General features: G+C 37.6%; 1 protein-coding gene across 2 annotated transcripts; it reads left to right on the forward strand.

The window, feature by feature from the left end:
- The first annotated feature begins 511 nt into the window (after positions 1-511).
- LOC129434292 (von Willebrand factor A domain-containing protein 5A) lies at positions 512-19067 on the forward strand. Of its 2 annotated transcripts, none has more exons than XM_055193224.2 (20): positions 512-702; positions 920-983; positions 2621-2823; positions 3175-3397; positions 4297-4463; positions 4640-4754; positions 5587-5762; positions 5854-5942; positions 6038-6182; positions 6307-6386; positions 6768-6882; positions 7769-7927; positions 8681-8784; positions 10277-10494; positions 13327-13467; positions 13557-13595; positions 13677-13733; positions 13853-13992; positions 14096-14219; positions 18786-19067. In XM_055193224.2, the coding sequence occupies exons 2-20, from the start codon at positions 941-943 to the stop codon at positions 18863-18865; spliced, it is 2418 nt and encodes an 805-aa protein (XP_055049199.2). In that variant the 5' UTR covers positions 512-702; positions 920-940; the 3' UTR covers positions 18866-19067. The 2 variants fall into 2 exon arrangements, with proteins under 2 accessions (XP_055049199.2, XP_055049200.2); XM_055193225.2 differs by having other exon boundaries at positions 13856-13992.
- Positions 19068-21218: the final 2151 nt, after the last annotated feature.

The following is a 21218-nucleotide window of genomic DNA, read 5'->3' on the forward strand; positions in this document are numbered from 1 at the left end:
CAAATTATAGCACTTAAACATGGAAAATGTCAGATTTTCATGATATGTCCCCTTTAAGTTTTAACATATGTCTCTATATAGAGGGTATGCATTGACGTCACTTTTCCACGTGACCACGCCGGAACACGCCCTGTTGAGTGGCAAACGTTCAACAAAATAACTGGTTTTAACAGCGGGTGCTGCGAAATTGCCAGTAAAACTGACTATTATCAGCTTAATTTGAATTTAGTTGGACTTGATAGCAGATGTGGACAATACTTATTTACATTAGTTACATTTTCCAAGCATCTGTCGCCGATGTCTCCCTGTACTCAAATGCTGCCGCTCTGTCTTTTGCCACTCAGTGGGCGTAACCGCAGTCTCTCTCGCCGACGGTGACGTCATGTGCAAACCCTTGATTCAATTGGCAGCAATGCGCAGGATGTACATGTATGGACACGTTAGGCTCATGAATATGAATCATGAAGTTTTGTGGTAGGTTAGGACGCGAGCTAATTTATATTCATGAGCCACGCCCTTTCTGGGTTGGTCTGCTCGTGCTCGGTGTTGTGTTATAACTGCAGGATTGTCGTCTTTTCTCTGAATCTTTGTACGGAGTCCTTCAGAAAGCGCAGCGCGTTCACTCGTTTACTGAAGTTGCTGAGGATTTTTCAGACCGGAAGGACTTTTGTGCGAGTTATTTTTATTTTCTTCAAACATCAGGTGATCGTCACAGTGACATCAGCGCTTTTAGTTGTTGTGTTTGTGTTAAACATGTATTCTGCTTTTATATTTCCTCATATTTAAATTTCCAATACGTATTTAAATCAAACAAATAATAGGCAACTGTTTCTCTATGTAGGTTACATGAAATATGATACAGACAGATCAGATGGAATGTAATGTGCAGTGAATGAATGTTTATTTCTTCAAACATCAGATTTAGGATTCAGGATTCAGGATGGAGAACTGCTGTGGTCTCGTGTCTGACAAGAACATGCCCGGTAGAAATTCATAGATTTTCTGAAAATGCTTTCAATCTTGATCACACTGACAAACAAACAAACTCGTTTTTTATTTTTATTTTTTTATTAGAGAACATATGAACATTAATACAGAAAACAGGCATCAAAATAGAAACTTCCAAAGTTGAATAACAAAATAGTAATAAAAATAAAATAGAAGACATTCACAGGACGCCAAATACAGACTCATAGACATTAACAATACATGTACCTTTTACATTTTTAACAAGTTTAAGAGACTTCATTAAAAGAGTGATTTCTTTTAAGAAAACCAGGTGTAAAGGATGAGATTTTAACAATCTACATTTATGAATAAAGAATTTGCCATACAAAATGAAGAAATTTACCAAATTGTAAATGTTTTTATCATCATTCTCAAAGTAACAAATAATATATTTCATATTAAATGTTATGACTGTGTTAGTTTTAGTTGATAGGACAGAAAAACATTCATTCCAAAATGCCTGAACATTTTGGCAATCAAAAAATAAATGACATAAAGACTCCTCAGTATTATTACAAAATGAACATTCGTTCCCAATGTCCATAAATTTAGAAAGTAGTAAATTAGTTGGGTATATTTTGTGTAATATCTTCAAATGAATTTCTCTCACTTTATTTGAAATACAAAATTTATAGGGCAGCAACCATGCTTTACACCAAATTACATCTCTTAGAATGGAATTCCAATAAAATTTTCCTCTTGGAATAACTCTCTTCCTTTCATGAAAAACTTGTCTAATATCTTTATTAGTGCATTTTTTTTCAAAAATATTTTTACCATTTATAAGAAAGTTACAATCTTTATTATCAATCTTATAATAAGTCATATGGCTGCTCATTTAATTAATAAGCCCAGAAGGGATAGCTTTGACTACTGCTGAAAATTCTTTAGGTTTTACAGGAAAACTAAATTTCAACAAAAAAGAATCATAAGAATATATTTTAAACGATGAATCAAATAAATCACTTAAATAGATTAAACCATAATTTAACCATTTCTCCAAGAATATACTTTTACCTTTAATTGTGATTAATTCGTTATTCCAAATTTTCATTTTGTGAGGAGAAAAATTGTGTACAAAGCACAATTTCCAGGCTAAGAGTGCTTGCTCATGAAATTTTGATAATTTTAGGGGTAATTTTGAAGGCAAAAAATTACAAGTCAAAAGAAAGTCAAGACCACCCACAATCTTAAAAACATTATGGGGAACAAACTCGTTTCTTTTAAATGAAAAGAAACTCGATGTTTGTAAGCGTAACTTTACGTCAGATCAATGTCGTGCTGAATCTGATTGAACACTTTTTGTTTTGTTAACACAATCACTCAAAGCAGTGTTGTTAAGTGTCTGACAACTGGAATGTAGAGAGGTCGCAATGTTTTTGTCTTTGGTCTGATGAAATACTCAGAGGGTGGAGACCAGAGATTTATCTTTGGCTTTCGTCAGTACAGACTGAGAAAGAGAGAGAGAGAGAGAGAGAGAGAGAGAGAGAGAGAGAGAGAGAGAGCAATGATTTATTAATTTTTTTAAACTTCATTGTTTACAGATAGTTTATCAATAATGAGATACTGTGTGTGTGCGTGCGTGTGTCCGTCCGTGTGGTGTTTCTCTCAGTTCCTCTGAAGAGCATCTCGGTGGAGTTGAAGGTTCAGGATCACGTTGGTACCATCACGTCCAGTCTGCAGTATGTGAATGAAGAAGAGCGTTCCCTCGAAGCCGTGTTTGTGTTCCCGCTGCCCGCTGATGCCGCTGTCTGTCACTTTAGTGCCAAGATTGGTGATCAGGAGATTGTTGCTGAGGTCCAAGACAAGCAGAAGGCGAGTCCAAAAACTGACAAACACATTACAGCTATATGAGACACAAACACACGCTGCTGGTCTTTAATAAACTGGGCTTCTTTGAACTCATGATTTCTTCTAAATGTCACTTCAGATTACACTAGAAAATATTTCTGTTTTAAGACAAAAAGTTGTAAACAAAATAATTCCTCTTGAAAAATAATCTTTTTTTTTTACAGCCACCCATTATTCTTAGTTTTTTGCCAATGGGAATGATGGTGTCTTATTTGTCTGGCAATAAAGAATAGTGCAAAGGCCTGGTGTAATATAATAATGGTGAGAAGGTAACAGTAGATTTGTTGGATCATGTGATCTTTTGTCATTTTGCAGGCGAGGGATCAATACGATGATGCCGTGAGTTCGGGTCAGCAGGCGTTTCTGTTGGAGGAGAGCGATGAAAGTTCTGATGTGTTCAAACTGACGGTGGGATGTTTGTCACCGGGTCAGACCGCCACCATCACTATTGTGTACGTCACAGAGCTCGTGATTCAGGCCGACCACTCCCTGCGCTTCTGTTTACCAGCTGTACTCAACCCACGATACAAACCAGCAGGTGCAACATTTTAGACAGATTTACTGCTAAACTAACAATGCACAGTATGTACATGTATGAACAGGTTTGTCTCATGAATATTAATCATGAAGTGTTGTGGTAGGGACGCGAGGTAATTTACATTCATGAGCCACGCCCTTCCTAGGTTGGTCTGCTCGTGCTCGGTGTTGTGTTATAACTGCAGTATTGTTTTGATCTTGTCTTCTTTTCTCTGAACATTTCAGACAGATTTTCTGCTGAACTAACTTGTAGCACAGACAACATTTTAAGATGATATCAACTAGTATTTATTTACTATATTTTCTTCAAATGTTGCAATTCATTTTTGTAGGCAAACAAGCATTTATATTTGGAAGCGCAGATACTTTGATTTGCATTCTTTGTTAGACCGAGACTGCAGCATCTGGTGAATGAATTTCTAGTCACATCTGAAGAATTAGAAACTGACACATAGGACTGAGAATACAGACACTGACCAGTCTGAGCAATTAGCAGTTAGGGTTAGGGATAGTAATCACTCTCTCACATTTCAGATTAGGGTTAGACCAATCTACCTTTGTGTAACTGACTTAAAGTTGTGACCAGACTTGACAGGAAAAAAATTAAGAAGAAAGTTGTACTGCAAAGACTAGTCAGTGCAGATTATGCAACAGGCTACAGAACTCAATTTAGTGTTGTTGTATAGTTACAGGTCTGCCAGTTCAATTCAAGCATATTTTATTGGCTAGACAAAGTTACAGTGCGTTGCCAAGACATTAGTAAAAAAAAGAGTGTGTTGTATAGTGATATATAGTTTATAAGAGGGAATCAAACCAACCTAACCTAACCCAAAGTAAACAAACACTAGAATGAATGAACAGACAAGTTACTGTCTGTCTGTCTGTCTGTCTGTCTGTCAGATTTAGTAGCTGGTGGAGCTTCTCAGGTGACGCCAGTTTGTGGAGGGATTCCATACACACTGTCCCTTAATGTTGATGTGATGTCATCAAACCCCATCTCCAAAGTTGAGTCCAGCTGCACTCTGGATCCTCTGGTGTTCCTCAACTCTGATCACACGCAAGCAAAGGTACTGACAGAAAGAGTGTGTGTGCGTCTGCGCGCGTGTGTGCGTCTGCGCGCGTGTGTGCGTCTGCGCGCGTGCGTGCGTGCGTCTGTGCTTGTGTGTGTTTAGAGAGATTACTTTACTGTAAGTCTGTGATCATCAATCAATTCTTGGTGTTTGATGTCTGTTTGTGTGTGCAGGTGAATCTGAGTCCTGGTCACATGTTTGATAAGGATGTTGAGCTGTTTTTATACTATAAAAATACCCATCAGCCCACTGCTGTAGTGGAGGCCGGTGTAACCACAGCCCAATCAGGTACCACATAAAGTTTTAAGATTGACATCTGATTGTTCATGAATTATATTATGCTTTATTTTTATTAAAAGGTGTCAGTGATTTAAGTTTTCACTTTTTTAACTCATTCCCCTCAAGCTTTTTTTAAAGCTGCCAGCCAGCATTTTTTGTGATTTTCACAAAAGTTTCACAAAATGCCTTCCAGGAAAATTTATTCTAAAAAATATAAACATACAAATATAACAAATGAAAGGACAGGCCCTCTGCTTTCAAACAAACAAACAAAACAGGAAAAAAAATTAAAAATGTTTTCCTATCTATATTTTTTCTCTGCTTATAAACTCTTCTTAAAAATAAAGATGAAATAATTGCATTTTTGTGAAGGAATTTCATTACAGATCAGATTCAGAACGATTATCAAAACGTATACATAGTTTAAAATTAGTAAATAACTTTTTGCTTGAGTTTTTTGTTTAAATTGGGTAACCATAAAAACTCATCAGGAACACGTTTTTTCATGCAAATGTTTTCTCTTAATTGACGAGATAACTCGTCAATGGTGGTTAAAGAGTTAACTGAGTAGTCACCGATACACCAAAAGCCGGTTATTAAGAGCTTGTGGTCAAGCGTATTGAAGGCTGAGCTAAGATCCAAAAGAATTAAAAGAGCTAAGATCTAAAAGAGTAAAGACGCCTGATTTAAGCTTGATTTGTCCACTGCATCTATTTTAGGTTTTGTGTTCATACAACCTAATCTGTTTTGAAGGCAACTGGTGTACATGCAATTTTCTAGTAAAAACAACTAATTTGGGTTTAAAGTGTACAAATTAATTTAGTTTCTCTCTGTATTTTAGGTTCTCTAATGAAGGATCCAGTGGTCATGATCAGTTTGTATCCAGAGTTTCCTGCAGAAGTGATGTCATCTCTGTCCTCTCGAGGCGAGTTTGTTTTTGTGGTTGACCGATCAGGCAGTATGGACTGCATGATGCATAACGGGAACGGAGCACAGATGCGCATAGAGAGTGCAAAAGGAAGATCAAGGATTTCAAATAAAGTGCATTTATGTGTAAGTGTATTCTCTGTTAGGACACGTTTACATTTCTATACAAATCTCCTTGTAGGACACTTTACTCTTACTGTTGAAGAGTCTGCCCATGGGATGCTACTTCAATATCTACGGATTTGGCTCTAATTTCGAGTCCTTCTTCCCGTTAGTAACTAAATGTAAAATATTTTTCAGAAGTGATTTAGTCTTGTACTGTGTGACACTCTGGTGTGTGTGTGTGTGATTGTGTGCGTTTGCAGTCAGAGTGTTGTGTACACTGAGGACACCATGGAAGAGGCTCTGAAGAGAGTAAAGGACATAAAAGCAGACATGGGCGGCACAGAAATTTTACAGCCTTTAAAACACATCTACAGTCAGCCATGTTACCCTGATCACCCTAGACAGGTACAGCACATCCAAAAACATATCTACACTTTGACCTCTTACCTGCACAGATGCTTTCAGGAGCGAGTGATTTTCAGAACGTGTCAGGGTTTATAAGGCCCGTTAATCAGACGTTTCTTTGCAGTTATTTATGTTCACTGATGGAGAGGTGTGGAACACTAAGGAGGTGTTGGATCTGGTGAAAAGTCATGCTTTTTCTCACAGGTGGGTGCACATACTGTATGGGTCACAATATTTCAATTTGAGCACTGAAGCTCTGAGTGGTGCAAGCGGATCTTAATGTTATCTTAATATGCCAGCTAGTAAGTTCACATGCCTAACTGCAAACTTTTTGCAAACAAGTGTGTGTGAGACTTTCCATCGTTCTCATGTCATGTATCACGCAGGTCTGTTTGCACAGCTACAACATGTTTTACATTGTACTCAGTGGCTTCTCTGTGCATCTTTAAATAACAGCAAAGCTTTTTGAAGTTTCTCTACAGCAGCATAATCAGATCTATTCTGCATTAACCAAGTACATAAACATCCAAAATCGTCTTGAGAGTTATCATATATGTGTGTGTGTGTGTACTGTTGCGCCTTCAGGTGTTTTTCATTTGGGATCGGTGAGGGTGCGAGTACAGCCCTCATCACAGGAATGGCCAGGGAAGGTTCTGGTCACGCCCAGTTCATCTCAGGTGTTGACCGCATGCAGCCTAAAGTAAGACTACACACAGATTTTACAATAAAAACACATTAAAGAGGTCATGACATGTTTATTTTATTATGTTTAATGAGGTGTTCTTGTATTATTAATGACATTTTGTTTGCCCAAAAACATACTAAATTAAATGAGCTGTATTGAAATATTTACTCTACTAAAAAAAAAAATGCTACAATAGATTTATAGATATTTAGGAAACATGCATTGAAAACAATTCTCTTTTTGAAATCTTACTTGTTAGTTGGGAATATCTGTTTTTGTTTTGATCTGCGTGATCCTGCTAGCCAATAGTGTATTTCAACAGTTGGGTTGCCAATCATCACGGTTACTTAAATGAGACCCTAAATGCCACCTCTGAAATCCACGTGAGCAGGTTTGTAATTTGCGGACGACAAAAAAAAATGCTCAAATGTAAAAATTCCTTGTCAGTTGCGCTCATGCATGTGTTTACCAACCTGAGAGGGGGCGGAGAATAAACCATCACCAATATTTTGAATTTACTTGTAACCAAGTTCAACCACTAGAGGTCAGCCCTTACGTGCTGCTACTTTAAATAATTTATGACCCGTTTCCCCTTTGAAACAGTCTCAATGTACAGATCTATGCATGAGTTTTATACATTAGAGGCACTATACATGACTATTCAGTGTACAATATTCACAGGACAATATTCACAACTCAAGATACGGTATGAGCAGCACTACCCTATGAGCAACACAACACAATGGAACAGAGAACAAATGCTTGCAAAATATTTTTAATAAATGTAAACATTATTGACATTTTCATAAAAAAGGGAAAGCAAGTAGATAGATTCAGAACATGAAGTTCAATTTTTGAGAGTTTAAATGTCTCTTTTTGTTGTTGTTGTTTTCTCTGTCAGGTAATGCAATCTCTCAGATTTGCTCTTCAGCCTGCGGTTGAAAATATCTCTGTGAAATGGGACGTCCCCGAGGGTGTTACTGTTGACATGCTGTCCCCGCCCATCAATGTTCTCTTCCAGGGTCAAAGGGCACTCATTTATGCTCAGCTTAAAGGAGAGGTGAAAGCACTTGTCATGTATTTATTAAAAGGGAAGAGAATTGAAAAGCATTTAATACAGGGACTGCAGCCCACAGCTGGACTGTTAAAGGTTTTTTTTATCATAGTTAAGCTTCTGAAATAGCAGACTTTTTGTGTATTGTACAATTTCAGATAGAGGGCGACTGCATCTCTGTACCTTCTGTTAGTTATTGGTTTATTTAAAGTCATCAGTTACCTCATGAGAGTTACATTTAGTCGTTTAGCAGACGCTTTTATCTAAAGCAACTTACAAATGAGTTAAACAATAGAAGTAATTAAAACAACACAATAGCAGCAGTACATAAGTGCACTAAAACTAGTCTCATCATGCCCAACACTGTATACAAAGCTAAGTTATTTTTAAGGACAGATGAGAAAAAGATAGAAAGAGAAATTAAAGAAATCAGTGAGACAGGCGTTGGTAGTAGAGATTCTTAAAGACAGGTAAAGAATCAGCAGATCTTGTCACAGCAGGCAGATCATTGCACAGATGTGGGACAGATCCAGAGAAGGTACGTGATTTTTTTCTGGGATGGCACCACAAGATGTCTCTCATTGGCAGAGTGCAGGGATCTAGAATTGATAGCACATTGTGTTTCTCAGCAGCATATTGGTTTGTTGTGTCTTCATTAAGATCATTTGGAAAGTGAAATAATCTGGCTCTTAGAAGCAGAACGGTCCTGAAGAGTCTGACATTAAATTTACTGATCCTGAAGTTTTCTTTGTGTTGTAGAGTTCAGGAGGCTCTGCTGGAACTGTGATGGTGAAATACAGTCTGAAAGATCAAGCAGTCACTAACAATCTCACATTCAATCTTAAACCAGCTGAAGACACAGGGTAACATCCACACACCTCTCTGTTTTATGTTTATATACAGTATGGGTTGTATCTTTAGGGTTTATGACCATCAGACAACAGATTATATCCTTTCTGGCTTTAATTATTTGATTTTGTGTTATGACAATAAGTGAATTTGGTGATTTCTTTGATTAACTGGAAAGTGGAAGTTTCAATCAATACAACTGAAACATAAATAGTAATAATGTAATGTATAGAAGAGGGTGCTAAGTTAAGGCAATGTCAGCTGACTCCCAGGGGTTGAAAAAACTCCTAGAAGAATAAACCTCCCGGCGTTTATAGTCCCGAGGAAAAAACACTTGAGAGAGAGAGAGCTAGACATAGCTGATTCTATACAGGACGTACTATATAATGGGTATGATATTATACAATTTTAGGGGAACTAAAACATAAAAATATACAGTACTGTGCAAATGTATAAAAATATAAGCTGAAGTGTCAAGTTTTTAGGGTAAAGTCCCCTTTCACTTGAGCACTAGCAGGCAGCTTCAGGATCTCCTAAATCTAAATTAAATTAAATCCTGACTTCTAACCCTAATCTAATGACTTCAGGACTTTAGTCTCCTCAAAAAAAGCTGAAGATGTGTTTCTGTACATTACACATTACAAGCACTCCATCATAGTTGCATGGAGTTTTGCAAGCCTGTTTATTATTACTACGAAGACTTTAAATACCGTTGTTCTTGTTAGACTTGGACTCGGAACCCCCCCCCCCCAAAAAAAAAATACATGAGAAAAAGTACTATGGTTACTGCTATTACCTGTTACAAAAGATTTGTGAAAAAGAAATACTGAAGAAATACTCTTAAAGCGACGGTTCACCCAACAGGAATGTCTACCTAACTCGTATGAACACAAAATGAGATGTTTATGAATTTATTAGGACTGTCAAATGAAAGTACATTTAAAATCTAATAAATTACATGATGTGCTGATTAATTAATCTAATGAATTGCATTTAAAAAAAAAACATGAATTAAGTAATCAAATATAAAATAATACTACATATGCTGTAAATAAAAGATGTGATTTGATGTTATTAACATGTTTTTTTTATGTTATTTTAAAGACCCACACTTTTTAGGACCAATGATATTGGACCCATCACTTTTTCTCTAATTTAGCGCATATGTCTCTTCACTTGTTAACACGCACAAAGTTCTTAAATGGCTTATGAGCACTGCATTGAGATCTGTTTCGCCTCTCGTGCTTAAATATTTACATTGTCATTACCTGAAAGCATGTGAAATTATCAACTTTTGTGACTATGTAGCACTGACTTGATTGTGTGCGTTAAATACATTATACATTTTTTGGCATTATTTTTCGCCATAACTAATTAGCTAATTAATTTATGAATTCAGTTGGTGAAAGCACCTCAGGACACTCGGGTCTGGTGATCAAGACAATCTGATATGAAAGTACTTTTACATTGCTACCATCTCACCGTGTGACCTCACTTGCGCTACAGGTTGTCCATCCACCGGCTGGCTGCTCGGACTGTGATCCGCTGTCTGGAGCAGGAGGAGAGAGCAGGAGGTGCAGATGTGGAGGAGATTAAGAAAAGAATCGTGGATCTCAGTGTTCAGGCTGGAGTCAGCAGTGTTCATACAGCTTTCATTGGAGTTAATAAAGACAGCAGAGAGACTGTGACAGGACCACTGCTGCAGAGGACTATACCAACACAACGTTAGTGTGTCTCTTTCTGTTTGGTTGTGTCTGTCTGTGTACGCGTGTGTTTCTGTATGCGTTAGTTTCTTTCTGTGCGTGTCTGTAGTGATCTCAAATGCATGTTATAAATGACTCAAACTGTGATTTATTTTTAGATTGATAAGGACTTGATCAATAGCCGTAGTATGTGAAATAGTTAATAGTCATAATATTGCCCTGGCGGTTCAGAATTTATATCAGACAGGTATTATAGTGTGTACTGCGCAATATCGTTACACCCCTACTATCGACCAGTTGCCTTAATCTCTATCGTCACTAAATGTTTTGAGAGACTCATCAATATCAAGCAAACAGATTGACAAAGGATGCAGTCATCACAGCATCAGAGGAACACCCATGTAAGAAGGCTATTTGTGGATTTTAGGTGAGCTTTTAATACAGTTGTTCCCCATATACTGGTTTTAAAGTTAAGCAACCTGGGCACATGAATATTAGATTTTCTCACTCAATAACAAAACCCAATGAAATTGAATGATCTACTCTCATTCTGAACACAAGCGCACCACAAGGTTCTTAGCCGCTCCTCTACTCCTTCACCACCAGTGATTGCTCTTCCATTCATCCCACAAACACAGACAACATCGAGACTACAGGTTCACCATTTCACAGAATGGTGTGCTCTGCTCTTACAACAATTTGGACATAAACATCAAAAAAACAAAAAGGACATTTTTTTTGGACTTTAGGAAATCAAAACGCACCGAGCACTCTGCCCTCTGCATACTTGGAGACGAGGGTAGAAAGCTTAAAATTTTTTGGACTGCACATCTCCGCTGACCTCACATGGTCTACACACGTCTCCCAACAGGTGGGAAAAGCACAACAGAGACTTTACTTCTTCAGGAAGTTAAAACACGCTGCTGACCAACTTCTATTGTTCGCCGTAGAGAGCCTGCTAACCTACTCTAGCTGCACAGGAGGAATGACCTGCAGCATCAAGATTATATTCTTGAAACAATCTGTGTTTCGCAAAAATATCTGTTTTCATCTTAAAAGTGAAGTATGTTGTATTATAATCTACGTGACCCTGCCGTTGCCTTTTCTGATGATGTTTTTGGACGTTCCAAATTAGCGATTATAGTCAGTGAAGTCCAATATAACTGATATCCCATGCTGAGGGAGTAGGGAGGAGTGAACACTTCTTAGGGACAATGTCAATTGTAACGCACCTTGTGTTTGTGTAGGTGTGTGTGTGTGTGTGTGTGTGTGTGCGCGTCTGTTCAGTTGTTTCTTCTTCCTTTATTTCTTTAAGCCATTCCAGCATCTACGGTTATGTTCATGGTGAGAACCAGTTAATCCTTACATAAGTTTTATTCACAGGTTACACAGTTTGGGGAGGGACAATTTGGTATCTCCAATTTGCCTAACTTGCATGTTTTTGGCCTGTGGGAGGAAACCGGAGTACCCCACACTAACACAGGGAGAAAAGGAAAACTGCACATAGAAAGACCACCTGCCCTAGCCGGGGCTCAAACCGTGAACCTTCTTGCTGTGAGGCAACAGCGTCTGTTCAGTTTGATTTAAACTTATTTATATGACATTTTCACAATTGTTTATTGTTACAAATCAGTTTTACATAAAATAGAAACAAATAAAACACAGAACAATCAAGAAAAAATAAAATCATGGCAATTTTTAATACAGTTTAAAACACTGTAAGGGGGGATTCACATTTCGCGCCTTTTGTGTGTGCAAATATGTTATTTTGAATGTAGACACGTGGCAAGCGTGCTCAAATAAAGTGTGACGCGTTCTTTTAGCGAGCTGAAAATACTTCAACTTTCCAGAATGCCATGTCGAAAGCGAGTTGGAAAGTAAGAGAAAGCGATGTTTTTGAGCCCCAAAGAAAGATTTGTTAGCTCAACCTAATAAAGCAAGCTACCCGGTTACCCCAAAAGTGCCAAATAACACAATCACAAAGCAACTAGGCAACAGGACAAGGAATAAATGAAGAATTCAGATGCAAAACTTCTGTCAAAAATGAGATGATTGTAACCAAATGTTCTCGACACGTATACAACTGCATTCGTCATTAAATGACATAATAATAATAACCACCTGAATGAAGCTGAGACAGCAGACTACAGACCCCTTCAAGGTTTGTAAACGTTGAATGACTATCGGGTGCGCGCGCAGCATGGGGTCAAACTGTTCATACCATCCAGGCTTTATATTTAGTATAACAGGGCTGAAAAATGATGACTTGCCTCAACTGAAGTGAGCACTACAAACACAAGCCTCTTTGATATTTGTATTGTTCCAGTCTGCACGTTAATTGCTTGCAGCCGCAGATGTTGTATTTTTTTGTTTTTGAGATTCTGCATGAATAGCGAAAACTTAACGGAAGACCTGGTGTGATTTTCACAGCCCACGACGTAAGTAGGCATTTTTAACGATACCGAGTAATACACAACTCAATCTGCTGTAATGACTTTAATGACCCCGACATGCGCAGTGGGAATCGCCTGTGACGTGAACCGTGAAGGGGTCTATAGAGAAAAGAGACAGACAGACAGACAGACAGACAGACAGACAGACAGACAGAAGAATAACACTGAACACTGTGCCATGTAACAATTACTTGTGTTTAAAGAACACGTTTCCCTGCTTCTGGTCATCCTATTACGTAATGAAACCCTACAATCTCTTAACTGATTTTAATTATAGAACCACAGAACTAATAATATGCAGCGTGTGTGTGTGGGGGGGGTCTCTGTATTTTGTGTATTTTTCTGTGTGAATTTTATAAATTCCCCTTATAAATTGAAAAAATGAAATGCTTTTTTCTAGCTATGTTTGCCATGTGTGCGATGTCTGGCCCTATGATGGGATGTGCGATGTCTGCCCCTATGCCTATGATGAGATGTGGGGTGTCACAGTCAGCCTCTATACCTATGCCACAACGTCTGATGACTGTCCCTATGCGATGTGGTAAAATATAACACACATATAAAAGCATCTGGTCACATTAAAAATGTGTTACATTTACAGTATTTGTTTCCTTCTATTAATTTTTTTAGACGACGCTGTCCCCCAATTGGCACATTTTGGAGCAATGCGTAAGAAACATAATTTAAATTTTATATATATCTTATTCTGGGTCTTTGTGTTATCTGAATGCTATAATCCATGTTTTTTAGCATGTGCCCTGGCATCTAATGATGAAGAGTGTGAATCTGATGAAGCATTAAATGAGGGTAAATGACAAAACCATTGTTCAGTTTTCCTCTGATTTGATGGGGTTGGATTTATATGAGATGTACTTGTAAGAAAGTGTTGTATCCTAGTTTATCTTTTTATTTGTGTGTGTTTTCAGCAGAACCTGAACCCCAGAAGGACTCTTTAATGCAGTTGGTCTCTCTTCAGAAAGCCTCAGGATGCTGGGAGCTCAACACCACATTGGCTCATGTGATCGGGAGCACAGAGGACGAAGTGACCAAACAGAAACCAGCACAGGTAGAAATATGATTACATGCTATATACAAAGTGTTTATGAGGCATTTGATATGATAGAGCAATGATGGTTCACAGTAGCGGTCAATAGTAAATGATGTTTCAGGTGGATCAGAAGGTGTGGGCCACTGTACTCGCTCTGATCTGGTTACACGCCTATAAAAAAGATGATGAGGTTGAGTGGCAGTTTGTGGCCATGAAGGCAGCGTCATGGATCCGCTCTCAGAAAGGTGAGGATCATTCATTTTTTATCTATATATTTTACTAGTCAAGTCAATTTTATTTATACACTGTGTTCCAAATTATTATGCACATGCCATTTATTCATTGTTCATTTTTCAAATACAGTCAGTAAGTAAAAAAGTTAAAAGATACTTTAATACTTTGAAAAATATGCTGTTCCAAATTGTTAACTCTTTCGCCACCAGCATTTTTTAAAACAGTTGCCAGCCAGCGCCAGCATTTTTCATGATTTTCACAAAAGTTTAATGCTTTCCAGAAAATGTTTTTCTTTAAATATATAAACATATCAAATCAAAGACTCTTTTTATCACATCTCGAATGTGTAGGTTTCTTTAAAAACACCAAATTTTGAGCAAAAAGCTGAGATAAAAAAAGCTGCTTTGAAACAATTGACTTTTGTGAAAAGCACTATATAAATAAAATTGAATTGAATTGAAAAATTCCATTTTTATGAAGGACTTTTGATTGAGATCAGATTCAGAACGATGATCAAAACGTACACGGACATACAGCTATTTATGGGTTTTATAAATTGCCTATATCCACCTGGTGGATAATAGCGGATTTCTGGAAATACTCGTCATCGGCAGGGAAAGAGTTAAGCAAGTTGTAGTTCTCATACAATATGCAGGGCCATTATGGGCACATGCCCAGGGGCCCACGTGCAGTTGGGGCCCAAGCGACGGGAGAAAATAATTAAGCACAAATAACCCAATGCTAAAATGGAGCAGACTGTGGGTGGCGAAAGTCGTCATAGTTTAAGTTTAAGTGAGAAAAGCAGCAGCGCACAGTTGATTTATCAGTCCATTTACTTTTCATGATCTATCCTGAATTTGTGAATGTCCTGTAAATGATGCAAATCAGTGCTGCCCTGACAACCTGGTAAAGTAATCATTTGTATAAGAAATTATTTGTACTGCGTATGTGTCAAACGCAGCCATCAGCGCTTGTCCGTGGTTGTGGAGCTTTGGAAGCTGCATGTATACGTGCACGCGTGACAGATGCAGAAAGTTTGTCGTATTCCGATGCCCTCCCTCTTTTGCGTCTGTGTGCAACAGTTTCTCACACATCGCTGGCATACAGGTCGTATTCCAGCTGGGTTTTCTTGACTTGTGGGGAAGTGAGTGGAGAATAAATGACTAAACTACCAATACCTATGCGTCGGGTGGTTCTTCACCTCTACGTCGTGCATTAAAATCCTTTAATGCATGGCCAGCCATGGATTATCCCTTACTTATAAATTTGGTTAAAGTGCATTCTGCATAAAGAGTTAAAACACCATATTTTGCTTAGTTTTCAAAGTATTAAAGTATCTTTTGACATGTATTCATTTCATTTAAATAGAATAACATCCACACTGTCACATAAGTGTTGAGAGTAAAATCAAATGTCTTAACTTACTGACTGTATGGAAAAATAAACAAAAATGGCATGTGCATAATAATTTGGAACACATTGTATAGTGCTTTTCACAATTGTTTAATAGTTTCAAAGCAGCTTTACATGAATAAAAGCATAAGAAAACACAGAAACTTCAGTTGAAAACAAACGTCTGACTGTTCTCTTCTTATTATATTGAGTTTTTGTAGCAAAAGTCTGTGCTATGATTGACCCATTAGTCTTTATATGCCCATAATTGCTTTAAATAGTTTGATTGGCAGTTCCTTAAAAAAGCAGATCGCAAGAGACGATCAGATGAAGCAAAACTACGCACTTTTAAAATAAAGGAGTTGGACTTAAAGTAGACTGAATGCGGTTTGAAATCTTCTTTCGCTGGATTATTAATATTAATGATGATGATTACAGTATGAAGCACAATAATCTACCATAATGATTTTTTTGTGATCTTGCCTTAATGAGTTTTTGTTTTATATCTGAACTGAGGTGGCTTGCAGCAGGCATATCAAATTTTACAAATACAACTCTGCACAGCATAAAATGACTTTTAGTATTTTTGTCTTGTTTTCAGTACAAATAATCTTAAATTAAGATGTATGAGCAAGAAAATAAGTCTAGTTTTTAGACAAAAAAATATGAAATAAGTTCCCTTTTTATCTTAACCTGATAGGAAACACTGTGCCATACACGCCCCCCCCCCCCCAAATTACGATATAAAAACTGTAAACAGGTCACCCCTGAGTGTCAAAGTATATGGGAGCTCTACCACTTTTAATTTGTGTATGTCGTTTAGACAAAAAGCATGTAATTTCAGCTGTTTCATAAGAGCTTAAACACCTTAATTCAAGATTTTTCTAACCCTATTGGCAGATTTGCTTGTTTTAGGCACAAATTCACTTTAGTTTTTTTTTTGTCTAAAAACTAGACCTGTATTTTCTTGCTCATGAAGAAAATGCATCTTAATTTAAGATTTTTTTTAGATAACAAGACAAAAATATTAACTCATTCCCCGCCAGCCTTTTTTGAAAAGCTAACCAGCATTTTTGTTGATTTATAAATTGGGTAAAAATTTAGTGGATACTCACGATATTCAAGATTACCGAAACTCATCAGGAACACTTTTTTCATGCAAATGTTTTCTCTTAATTGACGAGATAAGTCTTTCCCCGCCGTTGACGAGTTAAGTGTGATGCTGCTTTGCCTAACCCTAACCCTGACTTTTTGATTTTAGCTTGTACACGTAGGCTTCCCCCTAGAGTAAGTCCATACATAAACCTTTTCATCTCTGTTTGTCCTGTAACACTGTCTAACCCACCCACCGCTAGCCTAATGTTGTGATTTGTATTGTCACGTCGTGTAGTTAGCAGGGTTGTGAGACACAGGCATCTTTTGATCGTGTGCATACTAGGATCTATATTCTCAGAAGGCGAGTAATTTGCTTGCAGCACCCAAGAAGCTCCGTGGTAAGGAGCAGTAAGTTTGGTCAGAGTTGCACTAATCACTTCGCCCAAGTAGCAGTGCTTCGTCTTCTGAGAGTATGGTTCCCGTTATGTGTGCGGTTGAAGGATGTCTGTGTCTCATATGCCCTTGTTATTTGTACACACTGTGACTATACAAATCACAACATATAAATAGGAAAATGTTGGCCTTATTGGGAGCAGTATGCTAGCTGGAGCCATTTACTTCCAGTCTTTATGCTAAGCTAAGCTAGCAGTGGGTGCATCAGACCATGTTGCGGCATGCACGAAGATGTAAAGGGTATCTATGGACTAGGGCTGGGCGATTAATCGGAAAATAACCGAAACCGAAATTCAGAACCTCTAACCGACATTATTTTATCATGTCGGTTATTTCGGTTTTTAATCCTGTTAATACTTTCCCTTTAAAAACAAACTGCTGCGTGTGATGTTGCGTAACTCCGCCCTGTCAGTGGCACAGTGAAACATGGAGGAGAACTCAAACACTGTTTAACTGAGGATTAACAGGATCATCTAGTGCCCAAAAGAAGCACAGTACTTTTTTTAAGAAGTACTCGCGAATGTTCAGGCACCTGTGACAAAAATACGGAATGCGCGATCGGGTTTTTACCGCACACGCGCTCAGTTTAATCTACCGATGGGTCTCTAACAGCCCGGGTAATGTCATCACATCTCACTCACTCAAAACCGCGAAAAGACGCGCCCGCGTGAGTTTAATTAGACACTTCAGAGATGACGAAGAGAAAGAACGGGAGAACTTCTAGTCTACATTAACACCAAAAGCATTACAGATGAGAATAAAAGGCTTAGACATCAGTGCCCAGTTAAGAAAAAATGGATTGAATACAAGAAACGTGTAAAGGATACAGTCCAAGTATGTATTTTGCCCTACTCATCTCATTACAATATGCTATCTGGATACAACTTATTATGTATGTATCTTATGTCTATAATTAGTCATGGGGGTTGTATGATTCTTTGGTTCATAACTTCCCATTCTGAAAGTTTCATCAATTGTACATAATGACATGCAACATCTGCATAGAGTTAAGTCTATTTAATATTTTTCAGTAATGCAGTTATTTTGGGAAAAATGTGAATAATTGCATTGCAGGCTAATTTAAAGTGTGCCCTAAACTTTCCAACCTTGTCAGTGAACTATGAGGCAAAATCATAATCGTTTATTAATCGTAACCGATGTCAAATGTTAGATTAACCGAGGTTTTGATTTTAGGTCAAATCGCCCAGCCCTACTATGGACTTATCTAACTCTGGGAGGTACGGTGAATAAGATAAAATCCCCAAAAGTTGTTGTGTTCCTTAAAACATAACAACGTAGTTTTTGTGTATGCATTTCTTGACATACCAGAAGATGTGAATTTTCATTGCGTTTTGCTTGTTAGTCCTCTACTGATAAGTGACAGAAGCTATGGTTTAAGAGAAGGAGTGGAATATGTTACTTATGCTGCCTCACAATAAACAAACAGTTGTCAATTCATTATGTTATACTTTGTGTATTTACTTGAATAAATAATGCTACATGTTAAATATATAAAGCTGTAAATAGACACCGTGATCAGTAATGTGTGACGGGTATTGGGCATTACCTCTTACAGCGATCGACTCCTTGATTCATCAGAAATGATGTGTGTGTGTGTGTGTGTGTGTGTGTTTCAGTTGGAGATCTGTCTCAGTGTGTGAGGGCTGGGAATGTCCTGCTGAAATGTCATGTGACGGAAGACACATTGGGAATCTGATTACTCTAAATCCTAAATGTTTTTTGTGCTTTACGTTAGATGACCAAATTACTATCACTGTTTATCAAGAACATTTATTATCTTTTGATAGATTATAGAAAATTATTTAAAATGAAACTTTATTGTATCAGTGCTGATTAAAGTTTTTATCCAGAGAATGTCTTTTGTGATTTATAATTTAATTTAACCTTTGTTTGTTTGATGCAGTGGTGGGTTTTTTTTGGGGGGGGGGGGGTAAGGCAGTGAGGGGCCATTTCTGCTTTTTTGGGGCACACTGCTTAGGCTGGATTTATACTGCAAATCTTGATGTCCAATTCCAATTTGTAGCATGTATATGATTTTTTACGACCCACTTAAATCAAGTTTTAAAAGCAACTTGTTTCTGATCTGCATTTACCGCTAATTGTTTTGTCAAGTATTTAATTGCAGAATATCGACTTGTATGCGATGTTTTACTACTTACACGTCCGTGGGTCATTTACAAGTCACTTCAAGCTTTATTTTTCTGGTCATCATGTATCAACTGGTAAACTAATAAGCTAATAAAACAACTTTAACTCAAATTAACTTTAATGTTTCGATTTCTACAGTCAAAGTAACAATTATAATTTGTTTAGTATATAGATGCACACAGGCACTTTTCTCCATCTGTAAGCTAAATACACTTTTTGAGAGTAAAGTATGTTATTTGTAGGTTGTTAAACGTTCATATGTGTGTTATTTATCAGCACATTGTTTGCGTTATGCCATTTAAAGGTCCCGTTCTTCCTGATCTCCTTTTTTCTAAACTTTTTTTCTAAACTTTACTTGGTGTGTAATGTTGATATAAGATCATAAATAAAACATGCAAAACAATATAGCTTGCTGTCAGGCGATATATTTTCTTTAACATAATACCCCTTTCAAAGCTTACAGTGAACGGCTGGTTTGCACTACAATCCTCTACTTCCCGGTTGAATGACGTCAATAAACTTGATTAAACTCCGTCCACAGGAATATGTCAGTCCCCATCTTTGGCTCAAACAGCTCTGGCTAAGCTGATGTTGAATCACAACACACTAAACAAACTATACAATCACAACACACTAAACAAACTACACAATCAGAACTCGTTATGTATTTCTGACTTCATAGAAAAAGGAAGACAACCGCCTGTTTTAAGGACAGTGAAAACAGCGCTATAGAGATAAGTCAATCGTGTGAAAAATGCAGTGTTTTTTACACATGTTGTACTGCCCACTGGAAATACAATCATAGCTTCAAAAACACAGCAAGAACAGGATCTTTAATAATTAAAGGTTTCTCTAATAATAAGACAGAGATGTGTCTAGTTAGGGACAAAAAATTGCGTTGTCCCTAAAATAAAAATGTTACATAAGTTATGTTGTATTAAAAAACGGGTGGCCACTAATTGGGTAGTATGTCCGATGACCCCTCCCTCCTTTACCCCGTGGCACCAGCTAAAGAATTTCACTTTACAGTTTTTTTTGATTGCTAAACGACAGTGGGCACAACTGGAGTCACATGTGCAAAACTCTAACTACTGTCTGCATAGCAGCAGTTCATGTGGACCAATCTCTAGTTCGTTTTTCATTACTTGAACACAGTTTTCAAAACTCTACACACTTATCCCATGACTTTAACCACAACCTGCACAACACTGTGGATTTACAGCACTTTGTTCAATTTGTAACACACTGCTGTCAAAACTGTGAACCACACTTTCAAAACAGAAAAGATTTCAGCATTGTCAGAGACGTGCCTCAAACTTTCAATTACAAACAATATGATTTATATCGAAGGATATAATATCTTTAGGATGGATCGTGTGGGTAAAGGAGGGTGAGTAATTATATATGCTAAGGAGTCGTTGGAATGCTGTTCAATTGATTCAATAACAATCACACTATGTGCCATCAAATTAAATCTCCCCAATGGCGCTTCTCTGACTGTGGTAGGATGCTACCGCCCACCTTCGGCTGCACTGCCCTACTGTCTGACTTTTTGCATAAACTGCCTAACGAGTATATCGTCCTAGGAGACCTAAACTGGGACTGGCTTTCGACTTCATCATCGTTAAAGGCGGAGTCCATGATGTTTGAAAGCCAATGTTGATATTTAAAATCACCTAAACAAACACGCCCCTACCCCAATAAAATTTAGACCTTCTGTTAATAGACCTGCACCACACATATGCAACCCGGCAAGGATGTCGGTTAGTAGACACGCTCCTTACTGCTGATTGGCTATAAGTGTGTTTTGGTAGTCGGCCTGTCTCCTTTTCCAAAGCGTTTTTCAAACATCGTGGACTCTGCCTTTAAGAGACATATGTGATGCGTTACATTTGACACAA

The sequence above is a fragment of the Misgurnus anguillicaudatus genome, chromosome 6 (genome assembly GCF_027580225.2).
Source record: "Misgurnus anguillicaudatus chromosome 6, ASM2758022v2, whole genome shotgun sequence".
NCBI classification, from domain to species: domain Eukaryota; kingdom Metazoa; phylum Chordata; class Actinopteri; order Cypriniformes; family Cobitidae; genus Misgurnus; species Misgurnus anguillicaudatus.

What these genes read in the sequence shown, in the direction of transcription:
- LOC129434292 (XM_055193224.2), top strand. Translation starts at nt 941, where the DNA reads ATGGAGAACTGCTGTGGTCTCGTGTCTGACAAGAACATGCCCG. An exon ending in ACCCTGATCACCCTAGACAG is followed by an intron (nt 6,183 to 6,306) that starts GTACAGCACATC and finishes GTTTCTTTGCAG; the next exon opens with TTATTTATGTTCACTGATGG. An exon ending in CCAAACAGAAACCAGCACAG is followed by an intron (nt 13,993 to 14,095) that starts GTAGAAATATGA and finishes ATGATGTTTCAG; the next exon opens with GTGGATCAGAAGGTGTGGGC.